The sequence below is a fragment of the Trichosurus vulpecula genome, chromosome 2 (assembly GCF_011100635.1).
Source record: "Trichosurus vulpecula isolate mTriVul1 chromosome 2, mTriVul1.pri, whole genome shotgun sequence".
NCBI classification, from domain to species: Eukaryota; Metazoa; Chordata; class Mammalia; order Diprotodontia; family Phalangeridae; genus Trichosurus; species Trichosurus vulpecula.
Window position 1 is genome coordinate 381,246,060 of NC_050574.1, and position 16,488 is coordinate 381,262,547.

Below are 16,488 nucleotides of genomic sequence, written 5' to 3' on the forward strand. Positions count from 1 at the left end.
GCAACTATGAACAAGGAAACGTGCTAAGTGCCAAGGATACAAAGAAAGTAGAAGACACTCCTCACTCTCAGGGAGCTCAAAGTTTAATGGGGAAACAACATACAAAAAACTATGCACAAACAAGATTAAAAAACACTTATATGATAAATTAGAGATAATCCATAAAGGGAAAACATTAACATTAAAAAGGATGAAGAAAGAATTCTTATAGAATATAGGATTTCAGCTGGGACTTGAAGTAAAAGCTAGGCAATCCAGGAGGTAGAGATAAGGAGAGAGAGAGAATTCTAAGCATGGGGGAGAGCCAGTGAAAATGCCCAGTCAGGATATGGATTATCTGTGCAAAAAAAAAAAAATAGCACAAGATAAGAACAAGTCCAGTGTAACTAGATCCCAGAGGATGTCAGGGTGAGTAAAAGACTCTGAATGTAAAAAGGAAATTTTATATTTGATCCTCAAGGGGACCATTGGAGTTTACTGAATAGGGGTCTGTCATAATCAGACCTGAGCTTTAGAAAGATCAATTTGACAACTGAGTGGAGGATGAACTAGGGAGGAGACATACTGGCAGGGAAACCAATCAGCAGGTTATTGCAATAGTTCAAGTGTGAGGGCTAAGGGCCTAAATCAGAGTGATGACAGTGTCAGAGAAGCAACTGGGCCAAATGTAAGAAGGTAATATCCATGGACCTCAGAAACAGGGTATACAAAGGGAAAGGAGAAGAGGGAGTGAGGAGTTGAAGGGGACGTGTAATCTTGAGAGTAATAGAGAGGTTAGGAAGAGAGGCTTTGAGAGAAAAGACAATGAGTTCAGTTTTGGATATGTAGAGTTTAATATGCCTATGGCCTATCCAGTTCAAGGTGCCCAACAGGTAGTTGGAGAAGTGAATCAAGAGGTTAGGATAGAAATTAGGAACAGACAAGCAGAAATGAGAATCGTCAGCACAGAAATAATTGAATCTAATGGAATTAATGAAATCAGCAAACAAAATAGTATAAAGGGAGAAGTAATATTCCAATGTCACTTTTATGTTCTAAAAACCATCTCCATGCACCAGAGGGCAAAATACAGCCTTTTGCATCTACTGGCAGGAAAGATAAGAGCAAATGACAACTAGAAACAACACGAGAAACTTGCCAGATTGATGGCTTCTAGATAAAATCATTGTCCTGAAAGTATGAAAAGTAGTTATAGTTTATAGGCTTGTCCCTGCAAATCATTTTCTGAAGAAAGTGTTACCTTTTTTCCTCGATGGTTTTACAGTGCTAGCAAAGTATAATAATAGGTTTTGCGATAACAGGCTTTGTGATAATGGGTTAATTTGTATTCTGCATTTCAAGTAACATGATATTATCATCGTGAGGAAATGTTTCTACTTATATATGGCACTGTGACAGGTGTAATACAAAGTGCTAAGTAGATGCCTTTTAAGCATATATAACAACAAAAATCTAAGAAAATGGTTCGTATTCTCTGAAAATGAACCCCACAAAATGATCATAATGACAATTAATGTTTATATAATAACTTAAAGTTACAAAGCCTTTTGGTGCCGTAGAAAACATTCTAAATTGGGAGTCACAGAACCTGCGTTCAAATCCCAATTTTGCCATTTGTTACATTTGTGAACTTGGGTAAGTAGCTTAACTTCTTTAGGACTGTAGCAGCAAACACCCTAGCACACCCAGAATGGCCTAATAGCACAGGTTCTTAGATCTGCTTTTCTAGGAAAGGGTGCTCAAAAAGTGGTTAACAATCGTACTTTTAATTATATTCACTAGTGCAGGGCTGTTCTTTTTTGATGATCTTAGAAGGTAGAAATGGGAGGGGTCAGCACCCTGAATGTCAGAGAAAATACAAGTGAGAAATTAACATAAAGACCAATAGATAGGGCTCTTAACCACCTAAACCAAAGCAATATTGCTATACACTTTACATACACCACTGGATCGAGAGAGCCTTTATATCTGAGCAGGTGGGGAGCTCTGAACATATGGCTACTCTGAGTCTCGACCAGGGAATCAAAAGATCCTTCTCATAAGTGAATCCCCAGAGCAAAATACCAACTCAGAGTGTGTGTGTATATATATGTATATATATATATATATATATATATATGTATACATATATACACATTTCTCAGAGTCAGAAGGCATCATAACTCTCTGTGTCTCAGCGCCTAATCAACTTAGTACCAAAAGGTGTGAAAGCCTTCCTACAAGCAAGCCTCCCCTAAGCAAGCTCCCCTCAATGGGCTCCACATGAGGCCTATTAATGGGTGGGGAAGATCTTATCTCATTAACATCACAAGGACTCAATATAAAATGAAAATTTTGATTTTCATGACATTAAGATTGTGTCCAGCCCTAAATATATGAGCCTATAATATGAAAAACTTATATGGTAGAAAAAAAATTACCATCTTTATTTTCAGATGAAGAAATGGAGACTCAGAGAGTTTTTTGTGATTTCTCTTGTATAAAAGAAAAATTAGAGGCAACCTGATTTCTGTCTTTAAGTCCTTGAGCTATCATGTGGGAAAGGGATCATGAAAATATAGGATTTTACATTGAATGGGACTTCAGAGATTATCCCCCTGTATTTTACACATGAGGAAACAGACATAAGACATGATTTACTCATGTCTTATGTCTTAGTGTCTTACTCATGTCTAATATCTTAAAGTTAGCAATAATCACAGCCAGAGTTGGAACTCAGGTCCTCTGATTTCAAATTTAGTACACTTTCTATTATACTGACCATCTTTCTAAGTGATTAGACTCATTTTACTTAGTTCTGGACAAAGGAATTGGGATCATTTGGTAGAAGCTGCAGAGCAGCAATTTCTTCCCAATAAAAACTATATGAGAACAGTTTAAAAGTAAAATGGTCTGTCTTAGGAGGTAGTGGGTATCCCCTCAATCAATCAATCAATTAACAAACATATAACTTCTCCCTTAGATTGATTCCTCTGTCATCCTCACTCTCAGTAATCTTCAATCTCTCCCTACCTACTGGCTGATAACCTGCTGTCTACGATCATACCCGTCCTCAAAAATCTTCACTTGATCCATCCATCCCTATTACCTATCATCCTATATCTCTCCTTATTTCATGGCTGAACTTGAGAAAGGTGTCTATAATTGTCACTTCCATTTCCTTTCTCTCATTCTCTTCTTAACTCTGTAATCTACCTTCCAACCTCATCATTCAACTGATCCTCTTCACAAAGTTACTAATGATCTCTTAAATGCTGAATTTAATGGCCTTTTCCTAATTCTTCTTGACCTCTCTGCAGTCTAAGACACTGTCAATCATCTTGATGGTCTCTTTTCTCATAACATTGTCCTTTCTTGATTCTCCCCCTACCTCCCCTTACTCCTGTCTTCTTTGCTGAATTTTCATTCGGATTTTCCCAAAGTTCTGTTCTGAGTCCTTTTCTCTTCTCCTTCTATATTACTTTTACTGGTGACCTCATAAGATCCCATGGATTCAACTGTTATTTCTATGCAGATAATGTTTAGATGTCTTTATCTAGTTCTTATCTTTCTGCTGACCTCCAGTCTTGTATCTCCAACTGTCTATGTGACATCCCCAACTAGTTGTCCTACATATATCTTAAACCCAACATCTCCCAAGTGGAACTCATTTTCTTTACGCCAAAACCTTCCACTCTTCCAAATCTTCTATTACTGTCAAGAATACAACTGAATTCCTAATCTCTCAGGCTCTCATCCTAATAAAAAATGTCCAGATCTCAACAGACATTTTGAAATGGAATTGTAATAAACTACGCGGAGATGACTTCACCTGTTCTTAGAATCTCAACATATTCAATGGGCATAGTGAAAGGTTAATAAGAAAAGAAAGAAAATCTGGGAATTATTTTGCTCCTTTTTGATGATCTTAGAAGGTAGAAATGGGAGGGATCAGGAACTATACTGGGGAAGAAAAAAGGCAATGGAGGAGTTTTGTTAGATATCTGGGAGCTACTCCTCTGATTCTCATCTAAGGACAGCACCTAGAGAGTTTTCCTCATAATTTTCCACCAAGTTACTTTTCTAGACTTCATGATCTCCAGAAACTTATCATTCTGCAAGACAAAATCAGCTCTAAAACTCTCACCTTCTCAGATCATTTGCCACCCTGGCTGCATGACTTCATCATGTTTTTACAACTGGGTGACCTCACTCTGCTCTTTTTAGCTTCTTTTCTTGTGTCATCTTTCCCCATTAGATTGTGAGCTGCTTGAGGACTGAGACTGTCATGTATTTATTTGTATCCCCAGCACTTAGCACATTGCCTGGCACATAGTAGGTACTTTGCAAATGTTTACTGACTGACACCTCACATGTTAGGACAGCATGAAATGATGAATCTTCAAACATGGAGGAAGGAGGCACACCATGAACTTCACTTTCCTGTAAACCAGATAGGGGAAGATTGAATGTAATTTCTAACACACTGTATATTTAGGAAGAAGGAGGAGGAGAAGGAGGAGGAGGAGGAAGAGGAGGAAGAAGAGGAGGAGGAGGAAGAGGAGAAATTAATTACTATTCACCAGGCACTGTGCTAAGTACTTTACAATTATCTTGTTTGATCCTCACAACAATGCTGGGAGGCAAATGTTGTTATTATCCCCATTTTACAGATGAAGAAACTGAGACAAAGATGCTAAATGACTTGCCCAAGTTCACATAGCTAATAAGTGTCTGAGGTTGGATCTGAACTCAGGTCACTAACTCTAAGTCCAATTTTCTATCCACTATGCCACTTATCTCCTTGACATCTTTTCCTTCCTATCTATTCTACTTTGCATATGTTGTTTCATTTCTTCCAGGCATTTTTCTAGTCCTTGTGGTGAGGATATCTTTTATTCCTCTGAGTATCTACTTGGTCTTGTTTTAAGATGACTTTCTTCTTTGTGGTTTACTGCATGAGCATCTCTCAGTCCAAGGTGTTTGATGATACTCCTATTAGTAGCCTCAGCATCTGGTTGTAGGGTTTGTTCTTGAGTTTGTCACTGCTCCTACACTCTTGTGTAGGCCTAGTTTTGTTATGAGTGTGGTGGCTAAGAAAAATTCCTACCTTCTTAACGCATTGTTTGGCTTATCTCCAATTGTGGTTCAGACCCAAGCTGCCAGTATGCTATGTTGTCCTAAATGCTGCTGAATCCTTTCTCCTCTTGTGTCTGGAGTTCTGAGTCTACCTCCCTGCTGGGGCTCTTCCCCAGGTGCTCTGAGTATCCTTGGCCACCCCAACACTGGCCTCTGGTTGAGGCCCCTCTCTTGATGACACAGGATTCCAGGGCTGCCCTCCTTGTCAGAATGGGCTGCTTTGCACTGTACCACAACTGCCTCTAACCTACCCTGTCATGTCTCCATTCGGGGCTTCAGAAGGATTCTGGAAGTCCTTTTGTGAATTCTCAGACTGGATAAGGGAATTTTTTAATCTGATTTTACCAGAATATTTTTTCAGAGATCTGGACTTCTCTAGGTCTTAACATACTGCTATCTCCCTACAATCCCTATCTCTCTGACAAGATGTCAAAATAATTCTTAGACTGCTCAATTCTTAGACAGAAAAGAGGAATTAGGGTCCTCAGGGAACCAAACAGAAAGCATCAAAGCAGGAAGGGGCACCGATATATACCTTGCCCTTTACTTATATGATGAGTTATCTTAATTCTGCAGGTGTAGGGGAGAAAAGATGACTTAAGAAATTTTCAGAGCTTCCCTTTAGTGATAGGGCTTAACCCCAGGATAGGACTACTCTAAGTCTATAGGACTTTATAGATCCATGGAAGGAGATACTGTTTACTGGAGGAGTGGGTTGGTTGACAACCTAGCAACCCCAAGTGTTTTACCTTTGTTAAGTTAGAATTATACTTGGCAATACTCTGAGTCTGGAGGACTGTGCAGATCCCTGAAATGCAAGGTGAGACTCACTGGAAGAGGTAAGTTATTTTAACTATTTTCTCATATTCAAGTCCTCTGTATTTTTTCTGTTGGGCTAAATAAAATCTTTTCTATATTTTATGTGCTGCATATTTGAGGGCTTGCAATGGAGCTGGGAGCATATCTATCCTTTCTATAGAGATAAAAATGCATATTTAATTCTTATGTCCTCAGAAGAAACTCTCAGTGGTGGAAAATAAGCTAAGTTTTTATCTTCCTGGGGAAAACCTTAGTTAGGGACACACATTGAAAAATATAATATGTGAAACTTCCTTTGAGTTTGAGATTGGAACGAAATCAGATATACAGAGTTCATCCACAGTTAATAAAAAGAAGTGTACCTGGCCATAGCAAGGGAAGGATTTTCAACAAGTATAGTCAGCAAAGACATCCTCTTGCTTCAGCTGAGATATCTTGCCTTGCCTCTGAGATGTCCATGATTGTCCACCAGTAAAGCATGAGGAAAAAGCTAGATCTTGGGAGACTAGTAGGCAAAATCAACAGCCTGACACTAAGCAAGTCTCAAGGGCAGCTTTAACATGTTTCAAGCAAAAGACTGAACCCAGACTACATTGGAGGAGCTTCAAGGGGAATAATAAAGGTATTCAATACGAAATATGAATCGTGTGGGGTAGGTATGAGAAAGAACACAAAAAAGAAACGCTAAACATAAAAGACACACAGTATGCATTAACAGAATGGCTTATAACAGAATTTGTTACTTTAATTTTAAGCTACTGTTACAATCTACTGTATGGTTGACACTTTTAAGCCTTATTAGAATATAAAACAGTTCACAAGACTGCTAATTAGACATTTTACATTTCACCTGAACTGTCCATAAAACATTTTTTGCTCACTTCAGAAGAAAATGAGGTTCATGTGATTTCTGCTACACCCACTACTTCTTCTCAGATGCTCCAATTATACATGGTAGTAAATTGCACTCCCTTTTTTCTTTCTCCTCAATTTTTTTTCTCTTAAGATCATGAAAGCATAACAAAACCACTTCCTGATCTTCTGTGTTATTTAATTTCCTCCATGACCACTGAAGATAATCTCTGTCTTATTTAACTCCCTCTACAACTACTGAAAATATTAGGGTTCTGAAGGGATATTTGTTACTTCTTCCTTTATTAGAATAAAAGTATACTACCATCAAATAGTCCTTTCCAGTTGCTAAAGTGTAGTTTCTAGGGTTTTTTTTTTTTGATTCTTCTGATTGCATTTCAAAGTATATTCTCATCTCTGACCTTTTCATCAGGTATGCTTGGAACCCCTTTAGTTCATTAAAAATCCATCTCTCCTTCCCTCCCCCCCTCCTTAGGATAATTTTGCTTTGCCATGTAAGTTATTTGTGGTTGTAAGCTATTTCCATTTGCCTTTTAGAATATTGTATTCCAAGTTCTCCTCTCCTTCAGAGTGGTAGCTGCTGAGTGTTGTGATCCTGACTATGGCTCCTTCATACTTGAACTCTTTCTTTCTGGCTGCCTGCAGTATGTTTTTTCTTTGACCTAGAAGTACTGTATTTTGCTTATGACATTTTGGGGTGCTTATGTTTTGGTTTTCTTTCAGGAAATGACTAATGATTTCCATTTTCACTTTTCACTCTGGTTCTCATATTTCTTGTTAGGTAGGGCATTGAGACTTCTTTTTTGGTTGCATTTTTCAGATAGTCCAAAGATTGACTGATTATGTGTCCTGGACCTGTTTTATAATCAGTTGTTTTTGAGAGGAGATATGATAGTTTCCTTTTTTTAGTATCTTCATTGTTTATTATTCATTGCTGTCTCAAGAAATCATTGATTTGTCCCTAATACATTATGATTTTCAGGAAATCTGTTTATTTGGTAAGGTTTGGACCTCAGGTATTAAACTGTTTGCTCTTCTATTTCTTTACTCCAAAGTTCTCATTTCCTTTCTAATTCTTTCCAATATAACACTGATCTGATTTATATCAACATTTTCAAACTCTTGGTTCATCTCTGCCAAGAATTCTAGTTGGGGATGGGGGGAATAGGATGGAGGGAAATACAGCTAGCAATAGTAACTGTGAAAAAAAATTTTGAAGCAAGTTTCTCTGATAAAGGCCTCATTTCTCAAACATATAGAGAACTGAGTTAAATTTATAAAAATAAAGGCCATTCCCCAATTGATAAATGATCAAAAGATATGATCAGTTTTCAGATGAAATAATCAAAGATATCAATAGCCATATGAAAAAAATACTCTCACTATTGATTGGAGAAATACAAGTTAAAATAATTCTGGGGTACTATCTCATACCTATTAGATTGGCAAATAGGACAGAAAAGGTAAATGGCAAATGTTGAAGGAAGCGTTGGAATAATGAGACATTAATGCACTGTTGGTGGAGTTGTGAACTGATTCAACCATTCTGTAGAGCAATTTGAAACTATGCCCCAAGGGCTATAAAATCATGCATACCCTTTGACCTAGCATACCCCTATTAGGTCTGTATCACAAAAGAGATTAAAAAAAAAAACAACCAAAAAGGAAAAGTACCTATATGTACAAAAATATTCATAGTTCATTTCTGGGGGCAAAGAATCAGAAACTGAGGAGATGCCCAGCAACTGGGTAATGGCTGAACAAGTAGTGATATGTGATTATGATGAAATAATATTGTACCATAACAAATGATGAGCAGGATGCTCTCAGCATAACCTGAAAAGACTAGCATGGGTGACGCAACATGAAAAGTACTGTGTACAAAGTTACAGTAAAAGGATCAGCTGTGAATGACTTAGTTATTCTCATCAGTACAACAATCCAAGATAACTCTGAAGGACTTGATAAAAAATGCTATCCATCCCCAGAAAAAGAAGTAATGGTGTCTGAAGACAGGTTGAAGCACACTTTTTATTTTCTTTATTTTTCTTGAATTTGTTTTTTGTTGGGTTTTTTTTTGTCTGTTTTCTTTCACAACATGACCATTATGGATATACCTTGCATGAACACACATGCATAACCTACATTGAACTGCTTGCCTTCTCAGTGAGGGGGGATGAGAAGGGAGGAAGGGAGAGAAAATGGAATTCGACATTTTAAAAATGAATATTAAAAATTGTTTTTACACATAATGGGGGGAAATAAAAATAAAATGCTAAAAAAAAGAATTCTAGTATGTCTCATGGGAAAGCTATATTTTGTTTTGTTTTGTTGAGGTTTAGCTGGTAAAAGCTGTAATGTTCTTTGTGCTTTGTATCTTGGGCCTCCCTGGACCCATATCTTTATCATCAATCTCTTCTTCTGTTTACTTATTTTTCAGGCCTTACTTTCTTAACTGGGTTTTTGGTTAAGGGCAGGTCTTTACACACTTCTAAAAGTAAAGGTAAGGCAGCTACATGGTAAAGTGGATTGAGTGTCAGGCCTGGAGTCAGGAAGACCCATCTTCAAGAGTTCAAATTTGACCTCAAAGACTTATTAGTTGTGTGGCCCTGGGCACTTAACCCTGTTTGCCTAAGTTATTTCATCTGTATAATGAGCTGGAGGAGGAAACAGCAAACCACTCCAGTATCTATGCCAAGAAAATCCCAAACAGGGTCACAAAGAGTTGGACAGGACTGAAAAATGACTGAACAACCACCACAAAAGAATGAAAGATGGGGCTTTGATTGGTTCTAATTTGTATTATATGGGGTCCTGCTACTGACTACTATGTTCACATTCTTTAAAAACTTGGGAGCCATTTAAAGCTAGCAAGCTGAAAACTTTCAACATCCTAGGGTAAAAAAAAAAGATCATTGACCTACTAGACTGAGCTCCTGATTCTGGTCTGGGGTAAGACATAGTGGATATCCCTGCCTTCACTATGGTCTGTTCTAGTCTTCTTGTCCATGGTTATACAATTTCTGTGGTCCCTGTGCTGAATGGCTTCTATGAACTATATTCCAACACCTGCCTTTTCTTGCTAAACCCATTCCCAATGTCTGTAGGCTGCCAATAATCTCTGTGTGCAGACCTATGTAGTTTCTCTTTAGATTTCTTATTTCTCTGGTACTCTTTTTTTTTTAACCTGTTCCAGAGTAGTGAGAATGCTAGGCTGCCCAGTTTCTGATCACTCTGTCATCTAGCCAGAAGTGCCCCTTAAACTCGTTTTTAAAATAACTAGCATAATTCAATTGGTGGACTGAAAAATATTTTTTTTCTATTCCCATTTCAGTGGAAATCAAAGAATTTTATCTTTGTGTAATTGCTCCTTCCATTTATTAAGTTAATAATAAGTTAAATCATGGGTAACATTATGGAATGCATTTGGTGGGGTTCTTGCTTGAAGAGTCTTACAAATTCCTCTAGCTCAACTGAGCTGGAGGTAGCACTGTCTGCCCCATTTCACATATGTATAATTTAAAACATTTATATTTACACACTGGATGGCAGCCAACAACTGAAAAGTAAGGGAAGAGTTCTTTTTTCAGCAGTGAGAGACAAGTCCAGAAATGATTAAAGTTGTATAATTGGAGGAGGGGAAAAACATAATGCCACCAAAAGCAGGCACTGGCCAGGTTAGGTGCATCCAAAGTTTTTGTATTGTTACACTAATGTCCTCATTCCACATCCCTTCACACAGATTCCATACCCCTAAATATGTCATCCTGACCAGCAGAATAATATTTACATTTATGACAAAAACTTGGAATCCGCTTAAGCCAGCAAGCCGGAAAACCCTCAACATCCTAGAGAGCAAAAAGATTGCTGAGCTACCATGCTATGAGGTGACACAGCAGGTGTTCCTGCCTTACCTCCGGTGTGCGCTAGACTTCTCATCCTGGGAAGGCTCCTAGGACTCGTGGTGTAAGACTGGCCTTTTTCCGCAAACCACATAGGGAAGCAGGTCACAGGTTTATCTAATAATTGGAATAATTTCAGGTCCTTGTCCCTTTAAGAATTCTGTAACGTTTTCTCACACCCTTCCGGCCTGAGTCTTAGTTCAGTCTTAGGAAATTCCTGGACTTATTGTTTTTAGGGGAGGAGGAGAAAGACAAACAAAAGTGGGTGGGGGGAAACTGCGCAGTGCTGGAGACATAATTACTGCCAGTTTGTTCTGGGAGCTGAGGAGAAAAAAAAACTTTGCTTCTACTTCTCAGTGGCCAGGTGAAGTCAGGGGGTGAGATTGAGCTTGGAGGGAGTGGGGAGAAGTTTTCCCATGCTAGCTCCTCCTTCCATACCAGGTCCCGCGAGCCTAGCTGTGGCTGCCTCGCTCCTGCTTTTTGTTTCCAGAAAAGCAGCCAAATTAGCTGCTACCAATGTGCACTCTTGGGGAGACGCAAGTACTGCTTTTGATGCAGCTATTATTTCGTTGGACCACTCAGGCTCTGGCTCAGACTCCAACTCCCTTCTTCACCTTCCCCCTGAAAGTCTCCCCAATCAAGCTACGTGGGGCTTCGCGTCGCCCACCCCCATTAACTGCATCGCTAGCTGCACCACTTGGGAATGAATCCGGGGGACGCCTGCGGGATGTGGCTGCAGAGGGGCTGGCTTTAGCGCTGGACCCAACGAGGGGATTGGTCAACTTCTTGCCCATGATAGATAATTTGCAAGGGGACTCTGGCAGGGGCTACTACCTGGAGATGCTTATTGGGACCCCGCCACAGAAGGTGAGTGGACATTTACTTTCAGTATTCTCATCACTTGCGCCTACCCCTGCTCAACACACTTCCATTCAGTTCCCAGGCAATTTTTGGAAGTAATATATTTAGGCCATTCTGCATACTTGATCTTTTGAGTTTGAAAGTTCCTGTCTTCCCGTTGCTCAGGGGCTTTCCTACATTTAGTTGTTTTCATTTGTGAATCAAAAAGTTTTGTTGGGCTGGAGAGGACCATGTAGGAGCTGCATTGCAGGGATCTGAAACCAAAATGCTGCGCAATTTTTAACTTAGGGAATACGTGAAGTATTTTGTAAAGTTTGGTGTGTTCACCTTCCCCACACCCACTCTCTCACTCATCAAATGCGTAAATATATTTTAAAATTAATTTTATTTCGTAAAATATTTCCCAATTACATGTAAAAACATTTAATAATCACTTTTAAATTTTTTTGGCTCTAAATTCTCTCCCTCCCTCCTGCCCTTTCTGGGGACCTCCTTGAGAAGGCAAGCGGTTTGATTTCAATTGTACTTGTGAGGTCATGCAAAACCTATTTCCATATTAGTCATGTTGCAAATGAAATCACACACACAAAGAGGAAAAAAGAAAGTTTAAAAAGTATGCTTCAATCTGCACTTAGAGTTCATCAGTTCTCTCTCTGGAGGCAGATAGCATTTTTTATCATGGGTCCTCGGCAATTGTCTTGGATCATTGTCTTAATCAAAAGTAGCTAAGTCTTTCACAGTGATAATCATTACAGTATTGCTATTACTGTGTACAGTGATCTCCTGATTCTGCTCACTTCACTTTTTAACAGTTTCTATGAGTCTTCCCAAGATTTCTGAAACTATTCCCTTCATCATTTCTTATTGCGCAATAGTATTCCCTTATAATAATACATCACAACTTGTTCAATCATTCCCCAATTGATGAGCATCCACTCAATTTAAAATTTTTTGCCACCCCAAAAACAGCTGCTATAAATGTTTTTGTACATGGGGTCCTTTTCTTCTTCTTTTAATTTCTTTGGGATACAGACCTACTAGTGGTATTGCTGGGTCAAAAAGTATACACAGTTTTATAGCCCTTTGGGCATAGCTTCAAATTGTTCTTTTATAAAATTTATTTTTAATTTATAGAATAAAACAAGCATTTTCATCATGTAGTATAATTTTTAAAAAGGTGATTCCACATGAGATGCAAATTTACTCTGTACAACTTGCTATTCCTTTTAAGTGTACAATAAAGTTATCAAGTAAATTCCTTTTTTCTTTTACTTTCCTCCCCCAACTCTCCACCCTAGAGATGGCCACCACTAGACACAAATAGCTCTCTATATATGTAAAATTATTCTATGCATATTTCCATTTATCAGTTCTTTCTCTGGATACAGATAGCATCTTTCTTCATATGCCCTTTATAGTTAATTTGGGTATTTGTAATATGTCCTTTATAGTTAATTTGGGTATTTATAATAGTCTTTCTGAAAACAATATTGCTGTTATTGTATACAGTGTTCTCTTGGTTCTGCTTATTTAATGCTTCTTTATTTCATGCAAGTCTTTCCAAGTTTTTCTAAAATCGTTGAGCTCATCATTTCTTATAGCACAGTAGTATTTCACAACTTGTTCAGCCATTCTTCAATTGATGCGCATCCCTGCAATTTCCAGCTTTTTGCCTAAACAAATACAAAATTTGTAGAATCCCCAAATGAGTGAAGAATTATTTTCTTTCACTAACATTGGGCAGGGACTGTCCTCTCTGCTCATTCTATATGGCCCTATTTAATTGTAAGGCAAGTGTCACAATATCTATGGTGACCATGAATATGCCTGTATATTTCTGTATCAGAGAATATGAGACTCTCCATATAGAAGGCAGAGAAAGTAAAACATTTATTCAGACACCGGAGGATCAAATCCCCAGACCAATAACTACAATTTGACATAGCAGCAATTGTATGCCAAAACCAGTAAGTCTACTTCATTATAACAGCAAGGAAATTAAAACACAATATCACAGCAGGGAGCTAAGCCATCCAGTGATCTCCTGATTCTGCTCACTTCTCTTTTTCACAGTTTCTATGAGTCTTCCCAAGATTTCTGAAACTATTCCCCTCATCATTTCTTATTACACAATAGTGTTCCATTATAATAATACATCACAACTTGTTCAATCATTCTCCAATTGATGAGCATATCCACTCAATTGCCAATTTTTTACCACCCCAAAAATAGCTGCTATAAATGTTTTTGTACGTGGGGTCCATTTCTTCTTTTAATTTCTTTGGAATATAGACCTACTAGTGGTATTGCTGGGTCAAAAAGTATACACAGTTTTATAGCCCTCTGCTGGTGCTTTCCCATAAACTCACTCACAAATCCTAGTTGTCTGCTTACCTGCGTCTGCTCTTCAGTTCTGAGAGCCCAAGGCTACCCTCAGAGTATATATACCCTTTTTAGGGCCTAAGAGCTTCAGACCTCTAGTGATCTAATTAGCAAAAGGGTATGAGCCTTCCTACAAACAAGCCTCCCCTAATCAAGCTTCCCTTAACTAGCTCCACCTGAGATATATTAAGGGGATTAAAGGGCTTGGAAGATCTTTAATCACATTAACACCACATTAATCACCCATGTTTCTCCCTATCCAGACCTCTAAAACACTCACTCAGAATACAATAAACCTGTCTAATCTTTGTCTAGAGACAAAAACCATCATCAAAGTACAAACAACTAAACAAGACTTAAAAGATTTGGCAAATCCAGGTGATAAACTATCCCAGTTTGTTGTGCAGTAATAAAACAGAGAGAAAGAGAGAAAATGGGAATCGAATAAACTCACAGGATCACAGTATTCACAGTGATTGTGTGAGGCAGCAAAGATAAGAAAAACAGCAAGTTCTCTCCGAACTGATCACTCCATTAATGAATCCGCAAGCAAAGTAAGGCTTCTAGTCCATCCAGGGTAGCAGCACCCTCCTAACAATGGTTGGTTCATATACTATATACCTTCATAAAATGCTTCCATGTTATTGTGTTTCCTCAGTTTCTAGCAGATCTTGTATTCCCTCAGGCTGGAAAAACTACACTTCCCAGCAACAAATGTGGATAACGTAGGGCTACTTTAATAATTAGTGTTGCTTACTAAGTTATATCTATTGTTTTATCTTTCATGGAATCTTGAATAATTTTGATTCATATATGAAAGATATTCTGTTGGACTATATGATGAAAAATCAATTGTAACATGGTTTGTACTGGCCACACTTTTTTAGGACTGGGTCTCCTGAATCTTTACCCCTTCTGGGTTCTCAGGTAGTCTGAAGAATTGTCAGTTTCTCTGCCATTAACTCAAGCCCTCACCAATTTTGTTCCCTCATTTAAAGGGAGCCAGTGAGTACCATCACTATTCCATTTAACATCAGATTAGCTTTTACAAAGGAATATTTGCTTCAATGATATAATAATAATAAGAAGCATACAAACATTGCCCCAACTTCTGGGGCATGATCCCCCTCAGTCTCTTGGACAGGCAAGTGGTAGGGAAGGGATTTGACTCACATCTTAGCTCAGTTCCCAGATGGCGCCAGTCCAACCAAGTTCATGTCCAATACTAGCATAGCTCTGGCTTCTGCTGAGCTGGAGACCCTTTATCCTTGCTTTTTAGCCTATTGCTACTTATCTAGTGTGGATTCCTGGACTCCTGAATTCTTATAGCTTGAGTTCTCAGTGAATTTGAGATTCTGTTTCCTGGACTTAGAATGAACAATAACAAGGGAAAAGACCAAGTACTCGGGTCTTTTCTCACATCCACATCTCTTGGGAGGAGTAGAAGAGACAGCCCTAAGGGCATCTTCCCCTTACTGCATGGTGTTTATGTAGGACTCACCTCCTTGTAATTACAAATACACAAAAGCCCAGCTGATACTGGCTCAGTCCCCTTTAAAGATGACAACAGTTCTGTCTATGCATTGATTGGAAAACGGCTTATCCCAGCCATGATAGGCCAACGCAAAATGTCCACCCATGTTCCAGTCCTAATTGTCCTAGAAGCAGTTTTCTAGTGTATTCCATGCGGATGATGCCATCTTAGCAAACTGGTGATGTCTACACACGTACCAGACCCCCCATTGCACATTTATTAAGTACCTACTACAATCTAACAAATCACTGCTAAGTACGGGATGTATCTAAGATAGCCTCTGTTGTCAAGGAACCCACATTCTTTTTTTTGTATTTATTTTTGTTTTTGAGGGGTGAAGGCAGGGCAATTGGGGTTAAGTGACTTGCCCAAGGTCACAAAGCTAGTAAGTGCGTCATGTGTCTGAAGCCGGATTTGAACTCAGGTCTTCCTGACTCCAGGACCAGCACACTACTCACTGTGCCACCAAGCTGCCCCCAGGAGCCCACATTCTAACGGGATATACAAACAATATAAAATGTTTCATTTGTAAGTTGGAAAGGTTCCATAGTACTTAGGATGTAGTTGCAAAGCAGATGTTAATGCATCTTCTTTGATGCCATTTGTATTGATAAAATTATTGGGAGATGTTAACATGTCATTTTTTTCTCCTGAATTCAAAGCTTTTTTTATAATCAAACAGTAAGCTTAGTGATGTCATTGTTCAGTCAGTTGTGTGATGGTAAAGACGTGACCTGCTAAGTCCAAAAGACTTCTTCTTCCACACTAATACCCTCATTGAGGAGGATCTTGATGCATATGTAAAATATTCTTATTTTTGAAAAAACTTTACATAGATGGGAATGTAGGCAAATAAATCAGTAATTATTAATCTTCTCTTAAGCCCTCCCTTGTTTGTACTAACGATCTGAAATTGTTTTCCCATACCTTCTCATTTAGCTACCTTGTGAATTAATTGATCCCCAAATACCCTCATAATTGTGTGGCCTCCAGCACAAA

General features: G+C 38.5%; 1 protein-coding gene across 1 annotated transcript in view; it reads left to right on the plus strand.

Moving 5' to 3' along the window:
* Positions 1-11,155: 11,155 nt before the first annotated feature.
* Positions 11,156-16,488, plus strand: part of BACE2 (beta-secretase 2) — a 131,148-nt gene continuing 125,815 nt past the window's right edge. The window contains exon 1 of the mRNA XM_036745566.1: positions 11,156-11,579. Coding sequence (XP_036601461.1) covers positions 11,229-11,579 — 351 coding nt within the window. The 5' untranslated portion in view covers positions 11,156-11,228. The remainder of the gene's footprint in view (positions 11,580-16,488) is intronic.